Source organism: Cryptomeria japonica, chromosome 2 (assembly GCF_030272615.1).
Source record: "Cryptomeria japonica chromosome 2, Sugi_1.0, whole genome shotgun sequence".
Classification (NCBI taxonomy): Eukaryota; Viridiplantae; Streptophyta; class Pinopsida; order Cupressales; family Cupressaceae; genus Cryptomeria; species Cryptomeria japonica.
Window position 1 is genome coordinate 567623212 of NC_081406.1, and position 16734 is coordinate 567639945.

At 36.6% G+C, this 16734-nt stretch overlaps 1 protein-coding gene across 1 annotated transcript; it reads left to right on the forward strand.

Moving 5' to 3' along the window:
• Positions 1-12229: 12229 nt before the first annotated feature.
• Positions 12230-15444, forward strand: LOC131041540 (pentatricopeptide repeat-containing protein At2g35030, mitochondrial). The gene is made up of 2 exons (XM_057974669.2): positions 12230-14610; positions 14720-15444. The coding sequence occupies exon 1, from the start codon at positions 12453-12455 to the stop codon at positions 14568-14570; it is 2118 nt and encodes a 705-aa protein (XP_057830652.2). The 5' UTR covers positions 12230-12452; the 3' UTR covers positions 14571-14610; positions 14720-15444.
• Positions 15445-16734: the final 1290 nt, after the last annotated feature.

The window sequence follows — 16734 nt, forward strand, 5'->3', positions numbered from 1 at the left end:
ACTCACCACATGACCAATGACAGAAACAAATTCCTCAGCATGGAGGATTGCAATGGAGGAACTGTGAGATTTAGAAATGATGCCCCTTGTCCTGTAAAAGGTAAGGGATCTATAGCCGTGAATGATAAAACAAATTGTGATGATGTTTATTGGGTAGAAGGGTTAAAATATAGTTTGTTAAGTGTTGCACAACTTAACAATAAGGGTTACCGGTTAGAATTCAATGAAGGAATATGCAAAATAAATGATAAATCAGGAAGTTTGATTGCTACCAGTAAACAATCAAGAGGCAATCTGTTTCATCTAGACACCACCATAGGTAGCCGTCTAATGACTAAGGTATAATACAGTTGGCTGTGACACAAAATATTATGTCATATTAACTTTGATAGCAGAGCAAAAGTGAGTAAGGCAAAGTCTGTCAGAGGTATGCCTAACATAGTGAAACCTGAAAATGCTATGTGCAAAGTGTGTCAACTAGGAAAGTTGACCGGGTCTAGTTTCAACAGTTAAACCTTTTCATCTAAAAAATGTGCTGGACTTAGTTCATACAGACCTATGTGGTCCCATGAGAACCAAGAGTTTCTATGGAGACCGGTATTTTATGTTGTTTGTGGATGACTTCTCAAGAATGATATGGGCTATATTCTTGAAGGAAAAATTTGAAGCCTTTCACATGTTTAAGGTTTTTAAGGCTCGAGTAGAAAGAGGAACTAGTAAGAATCTGAAGTGTCTGAGATTAGATAGAGGAGGAGAGTTCACCTCTCAAGAGTTCATGAATTACTACGAGAAACAAGGGATTATGAGACAAATGTCTGCACCCAGAACACCTCAGCAGAATGGATTTGCTGAAAGAAGAAATATAACTCTTATTGATTATGCAAGGACTCTGATGATACATAAGGACATTGCACATATCTTCTGGAGAGAAGAAATAAGAACTGTTGTATACACCTTGAACCGGATACAGGTAAAGAAAGGGACAAATAAAACTCCCCATGAATTATGGTGTGGATACTCACCGAATGTTTGTTATTTTAAAGTATTTGGAAGCAGGTGCTATATCAAGAGGGATGAGTACACTGGAAAATTTTATCCCAAGAGTGATGAAGGAACCTTCTTAGGTTACTCAACAAAGAGCAAGGCATACCGGTGTTTAAACAAAAGGACCGGTAAGATTGTGGAAAGTGAAAATGTCAGAGTAGATGAGTACTCTGAGAAAAATGAACAGGACAGTAAAAGTGAACCAGAGGACTATAAAGGGTTCAAGTACAATGTATCAGTGGAACCTACTGAAGAAGATCCAATTGAAATGGCAAATGAAGAATCATGTGAAGTAGAACCTACTCAACCGGTAGAAGAAGCTCTGAGGAGTGAATCGGTATTGGCTTAGTATGTCAGAAAAAATCACTTTGCAGAAAATATCATCGGTGACAAAGATGCAGGAGTTCTAACCAGAAGAAGAGAAAGAGAGAATGGTTGTATGCTCTCCATATTTGAGCCCAAAACAATAATCGAGTCTCTAAAATAAGATGCCTGGGTCAAATCCATGGAAGAAGAACTGGAGCAAATTGAGAAAAATGATACATGGACTCTAGTGCCCAGACCGGAAAACAAAAATGTAATAGGAACTTGTTAGGATAACCGGTGGACAACTAAGAAGGGGGGTGGGGAGGGGGTGAATCAGTTGTCAACATATTATATCAATTAATCCACTTTACAACCTTTAACTGGAGCATATAAACATTAATTACTGGAATAGCAGAAACAGATACAGGTAGAAAAAGATACCGGTAAACAATACAACTTAAGAATAAAATAGATAATCAACACAATGCAACCATACCACATAACACCATGATTTGTACGTGGAAAACCCGGTAAAAGAAAAAACCACAGTGGGAAGCCTACCCATAGTCAGATGATACTTCTGCAAAAAGTATGTGATACAATGAGGGGCTTGCACATGCAGGAAGGCACACTGCCTAGAGCGTACTACTCATTACAAAAGAGTCTCATTGACTATAGAGAGGTTATAACCACCTCAAGATAATTGGACAACAATGTAGTAGAATGAACTTCCATAGATAGCTTCTACCATGCTTGATTACAAACCTGGTTAAGCTCAATATCGGAGGCCTTTGACCTCTTACATAAACCCAATTTGATCTTCAATGATCGACCAACTCCTCTGCCTGAATGATATTACATTATTTTCACATTACATTTCTTTACATATCCGCTACCACTATCTACAATGAGATCTTACATCAATTTATACCAACCCTAAGGCCTAAACCAATTAGGTCGGCCACCTAAAAGATATTACAATTAGATCATTACATACATCCATATTACAATGATATGCCATGTCGGATTTAGACCAAACAACATTAACCAATCCATAAATCATCCCGGTAATGTGTAGAGAACACGTTATCATGATACCGGTCCATAACCTAGATAGGCACCAGACCTATTCTGGGTCCACCACGCCAAAGCGATGTCTCCAACCAGTCGAGGCTCGATCAGGGATCACCTTCAACATCCTGAATTCCATCTAGAAGCCACACCAACACCACTTATGCATCATGTCAAGGATTCTCAATAAAAGCTCTGCCAGTAAAAACTTAAACCCTTATCGGTATAGGCTTACTAGAGTGTATGATAGCATCTGATCACCAAGTCAATACTGACTAACCAAAACATATTCTAGGAACATGTAATACATAAAACCAAACATACTCCATTGATCCAAACATGCCGAAAGTGTCCAACAGATTGTCCCTTCTGTTGGTAACACTAGATCTTCTGTCGGTAACCAAAACCTATCTGTCGGTAGCCAACCATAACAGCTAGTGTTGACATCAATGACAAAACATCAATGCAACACATAATTAATTCCTCCATAATGCCAACAATCTCCCCATAATCAATTCTTCCAACAACACCAAGTGGGTGTTCAGAAATAAAATGGATGAAACCGGTAAAGTGATAAGAAACAAAGCAAGATTGGTGTGTAAGGGCTATGCTCAAGAAAAAGGTTTGGACTATGGAGAAACCTTCGCACCAGTAGCCAAGCTGGAAGGGGTCAGAATTTTGTTGGCCTATGCTGCTTATAAAAACTTTAGTTTACCAAATGGATGTGAAATCGACATTCTTAAATGGGGTGTTAGAGAAAGAAGTATACATAGAGCAACTAGAAGGGTTTGCATTTGAAGATGGAAGGAATATGGTATGCAGGTTGCAGAAGGCTCTGTATGGGCTGAAACAAGCATTGAGAGCTTGGTATGAGAGGCTGTACTCATATCTGCTAAGCATAGGGTTCAAAAGAACCAGTGATAACAGTAACCTGTATCTGAAGAGTGGAGCTGAAGGAAAACATCTAATTAATGAGATCTTTGTAGATGACATCATCTTTGGGGGAGATGATGAGATGAGCAGAAGCTTTGCAAAAAAAATGAAGCAAGAATTTGAGATGTACATGATTGGCGAGATAAAGTTTTTTATTGGCCTGCAAGTCTCACAACTAAAGAATGACATCTTCATCAGCCAGACTAAGTACATAAGGGAAATTCTAAAAATTTTTGGAATGGAAGATTGCAAACCTGTTGGAACTCCAATGGTTACAGGTTGCAAGCTTTCTAAATATGATGAGGATGAAGAAGTGAATGAGACACTTTACCAGTCCATGATCAGTAAGTTGCAGTATGCAGTACATAGAAGACTGAACATAACACAAGTTGTTGGCTTGGTCGCCAGATTTTCTGCAAATCCGAAAGAGACTCACATGGTGGTAGCCAAAAGAATATTCAGATACCTCAAGGGGACTGATGAGTATGGTCTCTGGTATCCACATAAGGGAGAATTTAGTTTAAGTGTCTTCACTGATTCAAATTGGGCAGGGAACATTGATGAGTAAAAGAACACTAGTGGAGGTGCATTCTCTCTCAGAGATAGGATTGTATCTTGGACAAATAAGAAACAAAACTGCATATCTCAATCCACAACTGAGGCTGAGTATGTAGCTGCTGCAATTAACTGCACACAGATAGTTTGGATCAAGCAACTGTTGAAAGGTATCCAAGAAAAAGTGGTTAGACCGGTAGTGATTCATTGTGACAACACCAGTGCCATTGACATATCCAAGAACCCGGTGATGCACTCCAAAACGAAGCATATAGCCATCAAATATCATTATCTAAAGGAACAAGTTTAAGAAAAGGAAGTGACTTTGGAGTATATACCAACAAAAGAGTAGGTGGTTGATATTTTCACCAAGCCACTATAGAAGGACACCTTTGACTATCTCAGAGGTAAGTTGGGGGTTATGCCCCTACATGCAGTAAAGTAAGCAAAAAGGGCTCTACATCAATCTGGTATGATTTCAAATTTTTTTAAGACCAGATTGATGAGTGTGGACTACTTTAGTTAGGGGGAGTAGTCTTGCAAGTGTACATAAATGAATCTTTGGCATTGTTGTCAAAGGGGGAGATATGATTAGATTGCTTGAGCATTGGTAAGTAGTGATTGAGCTGAAGTTGCTGTATCAGAGTATTACCAGTGATAGGGGGAGATATTCATTACTCAGGGCAAAAGTAATGACCAAATTGGTACAGAGATGAAGGAAGAAGAAGAAGAAGAATATGCAACTGATTAGACAGATTCTGAAGTGTTTGCCATAAATGCCAAATGGGGAGATTGTTGGATTGTTGGCATTGATAAAACTGGTTAATACTGAGAATCGATATGTACACTAAGATTTGTCATTGATTACCAACACTTACCGATGAAGTTGTATAGGTAGAGTGATGTACAAACACATGGAAACAACATTGGTAACAAATGACCAAAGGTTCAATTAGATTAAGGAAAGATAGACTAAGCCAACCGGTCTGTCATTCAAGAAGATCGGTCACTCTCATGATGATGAAGTCACAAAAGGTGACTCGGGAAAGAAAACTTGAGGTTGTATGCAAACCTGAACCTCATTGGCAAACAGGGGAAGAGACTTGATGCTAGCACAACAAACTGACAATCAAAGGATGAACTAGTAATATAGAAGTGCAGTGGCATATCGGTATACTAGTATGACAGAAGGAAGACAGGTGTTCGCCATAAATCTTGGAGCGGTGATCGGTTATTCAGCTGCGGTGGCAAAAGATGAGTTGATGAGTTTGTGCCTACACCAAATCATATGTTGGTAAGTTCAACTTTAGTTATCATGCAATCAAGCATGATTGCTTGCAGATTTTTTGGTTCACACTTAATTGACTGAACATGACCTAGAAGTTACAATCTTTGGAAGATGCAGTGGCAGAATTTGTTTGAACACTTGGCAGAAATGTTGGAAGGCGTGCAGAGAAAGAGTGAGAGATTTTGAATTTGAAATCTTCTGAAATCCATGATTGCTTTGATTCAGGGATCACCTGAAAGTGTCGGCAGAAAATGTATAAAATATTTGTGAATTCATTCAGAAAGATTTTGATCATGAAATTCACAAGTAGATCTTGTTGAAGGCGATCCAAAGTGAAGAGCATAGAGAGAGGAAGTGCTAAGAGGTTTTAGTAGAGTAGAGGGTGTTTGAGGTAGATCGACTAAGTGCAGAGTCGAGAGATAGTGAACTGACAAAGTGCAGAGCCGAAGGATAATGAACGAGCAGAGTGCAGAGCCGAAGGACAGTGAACCAATAGAGTGCAGAGCCGAAGGTCAGAGGATCGACAGAGTGCAGTGCCGAGGGATAGGCGACCAACTGAGTGAAGAGCCGAAGGTGTAAGAAGAAAACCGGTGTTGTGCAGAGAAGACACAACTGGTGTGGATTGAGTGTGATGCATATTGAGATCTGATCAAGCTATCAGTAGCTAATTCAACAGATCATCCAACTGTTGCTTTCTAACCACTGCAACATAAATCCCTTAATTGGGTGAACTTTAACAGGTCCCTTTTGTAAAATCCCTTAACCGGGTGACATCTTAATTGATGTTCTTAAGTCCTTTAACCAGGATACCTTTAACAAGTTAAAGGCACTAACTGACCTTGAAGAAACTTCCTTAACTGGGTGACACCTAACAGTGTCTTTGTAATCTCCTAACAGGGATGGCTCCTCACCGGGCGCACTTCAGAAGAGTACAAATTTTGTGAGTTCCTACTCACACCGTGGTTTTCTCCCATTTGGGTTTCCATGAGATAACTTCTTGGTGTCAATGTCAACTTATTCATGCTTGCATTTTTTACTTCAGTGATTAAGTATATTGTTGAATATTAGATGAATGCAGATTTAAGTTAAAATTTTTATTGAGAAAATTTTGATCAAGTGTTGATTCACCCCTCCCTTCTCAGCACCGGTTGGGACTAACATATGCCACCACTAGATGAATACCTATGTAAAGATTTAAGAGGATGGTAATGGGACACAAATGAGGATCTTCATATGCAAGGACTTATGCAAAGATTACGACAATGTAGATGAAGACTATGAAAGGACTTTATGCAAAGTAAGGACATAAATGATGACTATAATGAAGACGATAATGAGGACTATGCAATGACTTGAAGAAAAACAAGGACATAAATGAGGACTATAATAAGGATGATAATGAGGACTATGCAAGGACTATAATGCAATGACTGATGCAAGGACTTATGCAAAGTAAGGACGTAAATGAGGACTATAGTGAGGACGATAATGAGGACTATGCAAGGACTATAATGAAAGGACTGATGCAAAGTAAGGACGTAAATATAAAACCTAAGGACTCTAGGAAAACCTATGGTCACAAGTATGTAAGATGTCTTTGCTGTGAAAATTTTGGACTCTGTAGGACTGTTTGATGTTTCAAAATGGACTTTGTTTCAAGTAACTCTGTTTGTGGGACAAGTCTTTTTTTCAGTTCTAAGAACACTGTCTGAAGATGAGTATAGATGGATAAATTATGTTTTGACAAACTCTGAGAATTTAGAGCTATGCAAGGCAGGGCCTAAAATAGCCCAAGATTGATACTGACTCAATACTAGTTTAACACAACAATACATACAAAACCATATCAGATAATCTTAGGTCAGATATTGGAAACCATTCAAAGAGGCCCCTACGCAATACCAAAACAAGATGAACAACTAGAGAGTCTGGCAGCACTGGCTCCACTCCATGACACACATTCCTTGGGCATGCCAGTCTCTCTTACCTCGAAGATCTGAAGATCTTATCGCTGAGGGATTTTTGTTTCATAATGTAAGGTACATGAAGGGTATCTATGGGGTACAATCCGCACTCCCTAAATCAATGAATGTGGGATTTTGGATACTAAGTTGGTTCTTATTGTAAACTTCAAGGGGTCTTGATCCAACGACGGATTCTCAGAGCAAGCCCTTAATTCTTTAGTTAATCTTATCGGTGTAGAGAAGGCATCCACATGCATTGAATTCATCAACACTCTATTCGCCTGACCAGTATATTTATATGGTGGCTCAAAAAACCCGCTCGAGAGTACACTGGGAGAGATGATATCCCCAATGCATCCCAATTTGAAATACCTTTGTGGGGTGATAAAATCCCCAATCAAAAATATCCCTCAACTGCTAAAAGAAAAAAGTGGGTGTCGTTATCACCATTCCCTCTCTCCCAAGACCCCGAAGGCAGGTGGAAAGGTACTTAATGCAACAATAGGTCCACCCTAGACACAAAAAAAGGTTTGTTTTCCCTTATATATCGCAATGTGTAATTTATTCTATTGATAAGGCATATTCATGTCAATTTTAAAACCCAAACTGAGGTGTGAGATACACATGTGCATGTCTATTTCAAACACCAAAGTGAAGTGTGAGATCATGCATGTCAATTTTAATCCCAAGATTTATTTTAAGCACCAAGATGAAGTGTGAGATCATGCATGCCAATTTTAAACCCAAAATCCAAAAGTGAGTTAACCCTAAAGGATCCTGCAATCAAATTATCAGTAGTCTCAAAATAGTCTGGGATGATCAAGCCTTCTCTATAATTTCGCCACATGCTGGAAACAAGGAATCAGTAACCAAAAAACCACATAGAAAACAAGAAAACAGAAAGCCAATTATCTACCAAATGAATGCGGCCCATGAAACTTATGAATGCGTAAACCTGACTTAACAAATGCCAAATTCTAACAGGATGATTGCGTAATTCTATTAGGATGATTGCGTGATAGTGAGAAGAAAAATGTGACATAGAGAAAAGCAGAGGATTAAAAACCTAACAAAAAATAAACACAAACTAGAAACTGGCAAAACCGAATATCAACCCCCAGACAGATCTCTCATCAACTAGTCTATGTTAATCAACTCGTATTTAAGTGTGTATGATAGAAAAAGGTTGTCAAATCTAGAAATAGCCACTTGGTCTTCAGAGTCTTGAATTAGTTTTTCCGCTTTCAGGATTCACTAGTAATGTTTGGCTTTCCTTTTCAGTTTAGTTGTTCTTCAAGCACCTAAAATCTTAAACTTCACTTTGCATGCCATGAGATATTATATTTAAAGCAACATACAAAGATAAACTCTTCAGATTTGCTTAATTTAATGATGAATTAGATAGAACATAGAACAAAAAATTGGGAAAACATAATTAATAACATGCAAAATTAATAACTACAAATGCGTAAAACTGTCTGGACGAATGCATAATCATGTCTGCATGAATGTGTGACATTGTTTAAATGCATGTGTAAATCTGTCTATATGGATGTGGTAACCTGTCTGAACGAATGCGAAATATTTAGATCCGCCTACAAAATCCGTACTAAACCTGCAAAAATTCTCAAAATTCGTACAATTTTGAAAAAAAACACAAAAGAAACACATAAGGATAATTAGCTGTTATTCACACTGGGTTCACCAAATGTATATCGATAAAATTTATCACAGCTTAACTAGAATCAAAGGGAAATCATGAATCCCTATCTAATTAAAGAATTCTAAACAAACCAATGAAATATTGTATGCATGACAATAAGGATGTAAAATATCTAATTAAAACTCCCTATTCCATAAATGCAAATGGCTTCTATCCTTCTTCTTCTTCTTGTGGTATGATGACTCTCAAATTGCACTGCTAACCTGCAAGTGACAAGATTTCAAAGTTCGTGATTGTTGAAAATGGAGAATTGATCCTGAATTTATAGATTTTTGGAGAGGATTGAATGAGAGGTAGAACATAATGATTAAGAGGTGGAACTCAGGTGAGCTCACATGCTGATTGATAGTCGAACTGTTGATTGGAGGTGGAACTCAATTGATTGAATAAATAAATGAGTTAACTGACTGAGAAAAAACTATCTGGAAGATAGAAAAGAATGATTGGATGATAATTGAAGGATGATGCAATTAATCAATTAATTGAATTGATCAATTAAAATAGATTGAATTGAACTAGAGATGACTGATTGAATACTTTTTGGAAAAAAACAAAGTGGAAGACAGAAATAGAGATTGGAAAGATAATTGATTTAATTAATCAATTAATTTAGCATGTGCTTGAACTTGATTTAGAAATTCAATTTAATCTTTGCATATTTGAATTTATTTTAAATTCAACTTGATCTTTGAATTCATGCAAACTTGATTTAGATTTTCAATTTAATCTTTGCATGAGAATTGATTTAAATATTTGAATTTATTTTAAATTGAACTTAATCTTTGAATTCATGCAAACTTGATTTATATTTTCAAATTGATTTTTGCATGTCTTTGACTTTGATTTCGAATCATGAAATTGAAATGCACATGTAACTTAAATTAGATGAAATTGGAAGAATATGATTTTGAATTTGAATTAGAAGAATTAATGAAATTAGAAGAAATTAGAATTTGGGGATTTGGAATTGGAATTTGAATTTGAATTAGAGGAATTAATTAAATAATTTAAAGAAACTATTTAATTATTTAGAAATAGAATTTAATTAAATAATAAAGATTATTTAAATTAAAGGAATTAAAATCACAATTAATTAAATAATTAATATTTAAAAAGGGTTAAATGATTAATTGATGATAGAATAGAAATAGAAATAATTAATAAGATGATGAAGAACTTAGAGGAATAAGATTAATTAATTAAATAATTAAAAAATTATTTAATCAATTAGATGAATAATTAGTACATGATTAATGAGTTATTTTTAGGTGTCTACACTCTTCACCCTTGGTTGATGGCACTTTATACTGACAACTTGTTGGGAGCCTCATCTACTCGACTTATACGAGACCCACCATTTCATATGTTGTGGGCACGATCTCTAGATTCATGTGGTAGCCACATGAGCTGCATTGGAAAGAAGCTAAGCGGATCCTCCAATACATTCAAGGTACTCACAATTATGGAATTCAGTATGTAGCAGGCGTGGATATTGACTTGGTAGGATATACATATTCAGATTGGGTAAGTGATTCTCAGGATCACAAGTCTACTTCAGGGTAGTGCTTCTCACTTGGTTTTGGTCCAGTTTGTTGGTCGAGCAAGAAGCGGTCTGCAATTGTTCTTTCATTAACAAAGGACAAAACACATTGAGATACATATGCGCTATATTTAGGAGCTGATTCGGGAAGGTGTCATTGATCTTAAGTATCGAAGGGCAGTCAATGCCAGCACTAAGGCTAGTTGGCTTCAGAATATTCTCACTGAGTTTGGTATTCCAATCAGAAAGTCTACCATCATCTTTTGTGATAATCAGAGTGTAATACAAATCTCAAGAGATCCAGTTCATCACCAGAGGATGAAACACATTGAGATACATATGCACTACATTCATGAGTTGATTCAGGAAGACATTGTTGATCTTAAGTATTGTTCTATATTGGAGCAGACTGTAGACATCTTCACCAAACCCTTCACTAAAAGCAAGTTCCTTCATTTGTGATGTTTTCTTGGGATGCGACAAGTGTCTACTTTAGGAGGGGTTCCTTAGTCTTTCATTATTTCTCTCTCTATTTAGGGGGGCTATTCCTCTTATGCGGGGACGAGGGGCAGAGGAGGGGCTTCTTCTTTTGGGGCGGATGTCTATGTTCATGGGTACCCAACATGACTTTATTTGTCGGGACCCATTTTTTCACCCACATAAGCCATGTTTAAGGGGGGGTGTTAGTGTAGGTTTTTTATTTTCCTTATGTTAGGGTATATTTATTTTTCCTACATATATTTTATTAAGATTGCTTAGGTTATTAGGAGTGATTAATATGAGGACACGTGGTGAAATACTTCATCTACATGTGTAACTCTCCACCTCACATGGGTAGTTGAGTTACACACCCTCTTTTGGTTTGTTGTGCCACCTCTTATAACCACTATTTTGTCACTTCCTAAGTGGGTTATGGGGTAGTTGGGTTTCTCACCCTCTTTTGGCCTTATGTGCCAACTTTCTCAACTCCTTTCATGTCTTCATGTAAGGAGGTTAAGCCACATGTTTTGGCATTTACCAAGAAGGTAAAACCTCCCACTTTTTATGGGGAATATGAGTTAATGCACCCCTTGAATGTATATTCTCTAATTTTTCTATATAATAAGCACTACACTCTCACCTTCACTAGGCTAGTGATAGCTCGATGAGAGTCTTCTCCAAATTCTCTTCTTTGTCTTTATTTTTCTCTCATACCAGATTTATCTTCATTTCTGGCTATTTTGATCTTCGATCATCTATTGCTTGGAGTTGCATGTGTTCTACAACTGACATCAGATCCTAGCTCGGTTCTCGGTTCTCACAAAATCTAACAACATAAACCAAGAGTTTGAAATGCTCTAAGATTATATATTCCTACTTGGAAGTTAATGGTTAGAGCTACCTTCCCTATTGAAAGTTAAGTTCTTTTGATTGATTGTTGGTTTAAATTATATGATTCATTTTCAATTATTTCCCTATTGGAAGTTAAGTTCTTTTGATTGATTGTCGGTTTAAATTATAAAATGGCATCCATTCATATTCAATTATTTCCCTATTGAAAGTTAAGTTCTTTTGATTGATTGTCATTTAAATTATAAGTCACATTCATTCATATTCAATTTTTTCCCACATTTCAAGATCAACTCAATTGATTACTCATTCATATTCAATTTTTTCTCACATTTCAAAATCAACTCAATTATAATCTAAATTACTCGTAACAAAGACAATATTCATTTCTTTCAACTTATTCCTGTCCTCCAATATATTACCTAAACCATATCTTGCTATCGGCGTAACCATTGCACCTTATTGAATGAAGTACTAATATTTCTTAAGATCGAAAATCCTATCATATTCCATGCAATCACTATAACTTCACTGAACAACTATGCGAATAGAAATCAAATAGGAAGAAAATGATGATCATACATGGATCAAATTTGCTTGTTTATCCATGACAATGGATCGAACAACGTTATATTTACTCGAAACAGAGTAAAGTTTACTGATTCTATTTAACATCTGCAACAGCTATATTAATGGAGTATGAATAAAAAGATCCTAACCCATTTGAACACCTCGCTTGTCAGACTATCAATAGTCCATCGTAATATTAAACCATGGAACCAGAACAGCTATTTCGTTGTTTCGAACCTGGGTAGTGTTACTGGTATTTGTCTTCATGCATCAACAATGGTTTCAAGTGAATTTATAAACCGAAACCCGATTTCATCAAATAAATTGATTACAGAATATGCTAGAAATGGGAGGATGGACTCTGCCCGCCATGTATTTGACAATATGACAGATCGAGATGTGGTGACCTGGACTGCCATGGTTACAGGATATGTTCAAAATGGAAGACTGGATTGTGCACGACAAGTGTTTGACAAAATGCCTTTCAGAAATTTGGTTTCATGGAATGCAATGATTGCTGCGTATGCTAACTACGGGAAATTGAATGATGCTCGCTTGCTTTTTGATAATATGCCCGATCGGGATGTAGTTTCTTGGACTTCAATGATTGCTGGATATGCCAGAAACGGGAGGATGCAGGATGCACGAAAATTGTTTGACGAAATGCCTGAACGAAATGTATTTTCCTGGAATGTGATGGTTACAGGGTATGCCAAGGATGGAAGAATGGATGATGCGCAGGATCTGTTTGACAAAATGCACGAACGAAATGTGGTTTCATGGAATGCCATGATTGCAGGATACTTTGATAATGGGAGAATAGATGAAGCAGTGGAGCTGTTTGACAAAATGCCTGAACGAAGTGACATCACTTGGGCTACAATGATCACGGGGTATATAGAGAATGGGCTTGAAGATAATGCCCTGGATCTCTTTTCTCAAATGGTAGTGGCAGGCATCAAACCAAACAAATCGACATTCACCTGTGCTTTCAACGCCTGTGCCAGGCTGGGAGTTTCAGATAAGGGTATGCAAATCCATGGCCATATTATCAAAATAGGATGTGCATCGGATGTTCGTGTTGGGAATGCCCTTGTTACCATGTATGGCAAATTCAATGTTGATGATGCAAGAAAGGCCTTTGACATGATGCCTGAGAGAGATGTTATTTCTTGGAATACAATGACGGCAAGTTATACCAAGCATGGTAGGTTGCTTCATGCACATGGCTTGTTTGATAGAATGCCTCAAAAGGATGTGGTCTCATGGACTGTGATGGTTGCTGGATATTGTCAGAATGGTCATCCTGAGGAGTCGGTTAAACTGTTCTCTGAAATGATAAGGATAGGTGTGAAGCCGAACCAGGCCACCCTCGTGAGCATTCTAAGTGCGTGCTCTAATCTTGCTGCCCTGGAGCAGGGGAAACAAATCCATGTCAATACCATCAAAACAGAGTACAATTGTGACGTTTTCGTGGGAAATGCTCTTGTTACCTTGTACTCCAAATGTGGGTGTATAGACACTGCATACCAAGTGTTTGACGAAATGCCTGAACGAGATGTGATATCATGGACTGCAATTATTGCAGGATTTGCTCAGCATGGTAGAGGCCAGAAGGCCATTCAACTCTTTGAGTTAATGCGAGACTGCGGTGTAAAGCCTAATCATGTGACTTTTGTTGGTGTGTTGACTGCCTGTAGTCATTGCTGCCTGTTGGATGAAGGGTGGCGATACTTTTCTTCAATGAGCTCTAGTCATGGCATTACACCAGGAATGGAACATTATTCATGTATGGTTGATCTCCTTGGTCGATTGGGACTACTAAATGAAGCAGAGGATTTCATCAGGGAAATGCCAATGGAGCCTGATCCTGTTGTATGGAAGGCTTTGCTTGGTGGCTGCAGAATCCATGGGAATTTAGAAGTGGGTGAACGTGTAGCAAAACACTTATTCATGCTAGAACCTGAGAATCCAGCAGCATATGTACTACTATCAAATATATATGCCACGACTGGTCGGTGGAATGATGTAAACAAAGTGAGATTCATGATGGTAAACAGAGGGATTCAAAAATTGGCAGGATGTAGCTGGATTGAAATTAAGAACAAGGTGCATGCTTTCACAGTTAGAGACATAGCTCATCTGCAAATAGATAGGATACAAGCAAGCCTGGATGAATTGACAGAAGTTGGGCATCTACCAGAAAACAATTTTGAACTAAACCATTTTGAGCTAGAAGACAAGTAACCTATTCACTACCATTAAAGCGATAGGCTGACTACTGCATGTGGGTTTATTCGCAAACCCTTTGGAACACCTGTTCAAATGATTGAATTGCTGATTATGTGTGACTGCTAAATTCTGCACTAAATTCATTTCCAAAATTGCTTGGTCAGGATGCAGGAAATATCTATCATTTCTTTGGAGGCATTTGCTCTTGAAGGGATTATTGGTGATGGTAAGTGAAGAATTCTGCCCTTGGCTCTATTTGTTTCGGAACTTTGAGAATCTCATGGGGACTTACTGTTAAACTATTGTGCCTATTCAACACACTGGATGTTTGATCTATATCCAATGATGAATCCTTTTCATCACATTGGGTGTATAGAATCTCATGAGAACTTACTGTTAAACTGTTGTGCATATTCAACACACTGGATGTTTGATCTATATCCAAAGATGGATCCTTTTCATCACATTGGGTGTATAGAATCTCATGAGAACTTACTGTTAAACTATTGTTCCTATTCAACACACTGGATGTTTGATCTATATCCAATGATGAATCCTTTTCATCACATTGGGTGTATAGAATCTCATGAGAACTTACTGTTAAACAATTGTGCCTGTTCAACGCACTGGATGTTCAACAAGTTGTGGATATCTGCCACTCTTAGAATGCAATGTATTGAATAGCTTGCAGAAAATGGGTTCAGTTATGAGGAAAGGGGGATGATGAGAAAGGAAGCAATTATATGGGAAATAAAAGAGGGTAGGATGTTTCGTTCTTAAATTATTTCCCTTCAAAACTAGCAATTGGGCATAGATGTTCAATGGGCATGCTGATAATTGTATCATGATTGAAATTTTATTCTGTCTGAAATTTATTAGAGTTAAATTATATCTTGTTTAAGAATTTACGATCAATACCATAATTGATTTCAACATGAATGTATCTTAGAGGGTGTGTTGGAATTGAAATATAATTCTTGATAGAATATGAAAGTTTCCATCATGAAAGTGCTAGTACTGTAGTCATGGAAAATTTCACTAGCAACAAGTAGTTTCTAAGTTTGAATGTTAGCCTATCTAATATTCTCATTACATTTCTTTGTAGAAACAAATACAATCCTTGTCACAAAGTAGTAGAAAAATAATTTAAGCTATAATCTATATGAAAATGCTTAAAATGACTTGAATCCACACCTTTACACTATTCAATAGTTTGAGCTCTTTGGGAACACCAATTCATTCACTATTTAGGAAAGAAATGGACTTTATTAATTATCCTTTTTCACTAGAGATGAAGTGTAAAATTACTATTGAACTATTTGACCACTAAAGAATGTGATGTTTAAGTACAGTGTAGAGATGAAACGCCTTGTGCACAAAACCTCTCCATATAATCTAGTATATTTGTATTACAATTGACACAATAACATGAAATGGCTAAATAAAAGAAATATCCTAAAAATAGTATTTTAATCTCGAGGTCGTCAATTGGTAATAGAAATTAAAATAAATTGATTCAATATTTTTTAAACAATATTAAAGTTGAGAATAAAGTTAGTACAACATCAAATATTAGTAAAGTGAAGAATGAAAATAATATAATATCAATAAAATTATTGGTGAAATTTTTCACGACCAAGTAGTTGTAGGTTAGGTATGAATAAATTTTTTTTGAAGAAAAGTACCTCACTCTTTTGTCATTGAGTAATAAAGGAGGGTGGTGTGATTATCTCATCCTTTTTGTGATCCTATCACATGATAAATGTTAGAGTCACTAGGGTGATTTATTTGAGAATGATAATCAAATCTATCATGAAACCCTAATTGAAGCCACACTCAATACACAAACTAAAAATTTCTCTACTAAGTGTCATCCTTTGTAACTACAATGCTTGCATCTCACCTATATAAAATCCTTTTACCAGAAGATAAAGAAAAAAGTATTCTTGCAAATATAGTAAAGATAGTAAGAAAAAAACACAAGAATACACTCTTTTGTTAAAAAAATGAAATCAAAGACTTCATGACAATCAATAGGGTTTTTTGACCATCTAACATATCCCTAAAAAATCCTTTCTCTCTCTATTGTAGACTACAACACTACAAATGAATGTATGCAACCATATTATCAATTAAATAATAGAAATATGTAGAACAAAATGTATAAATGATATGTGTA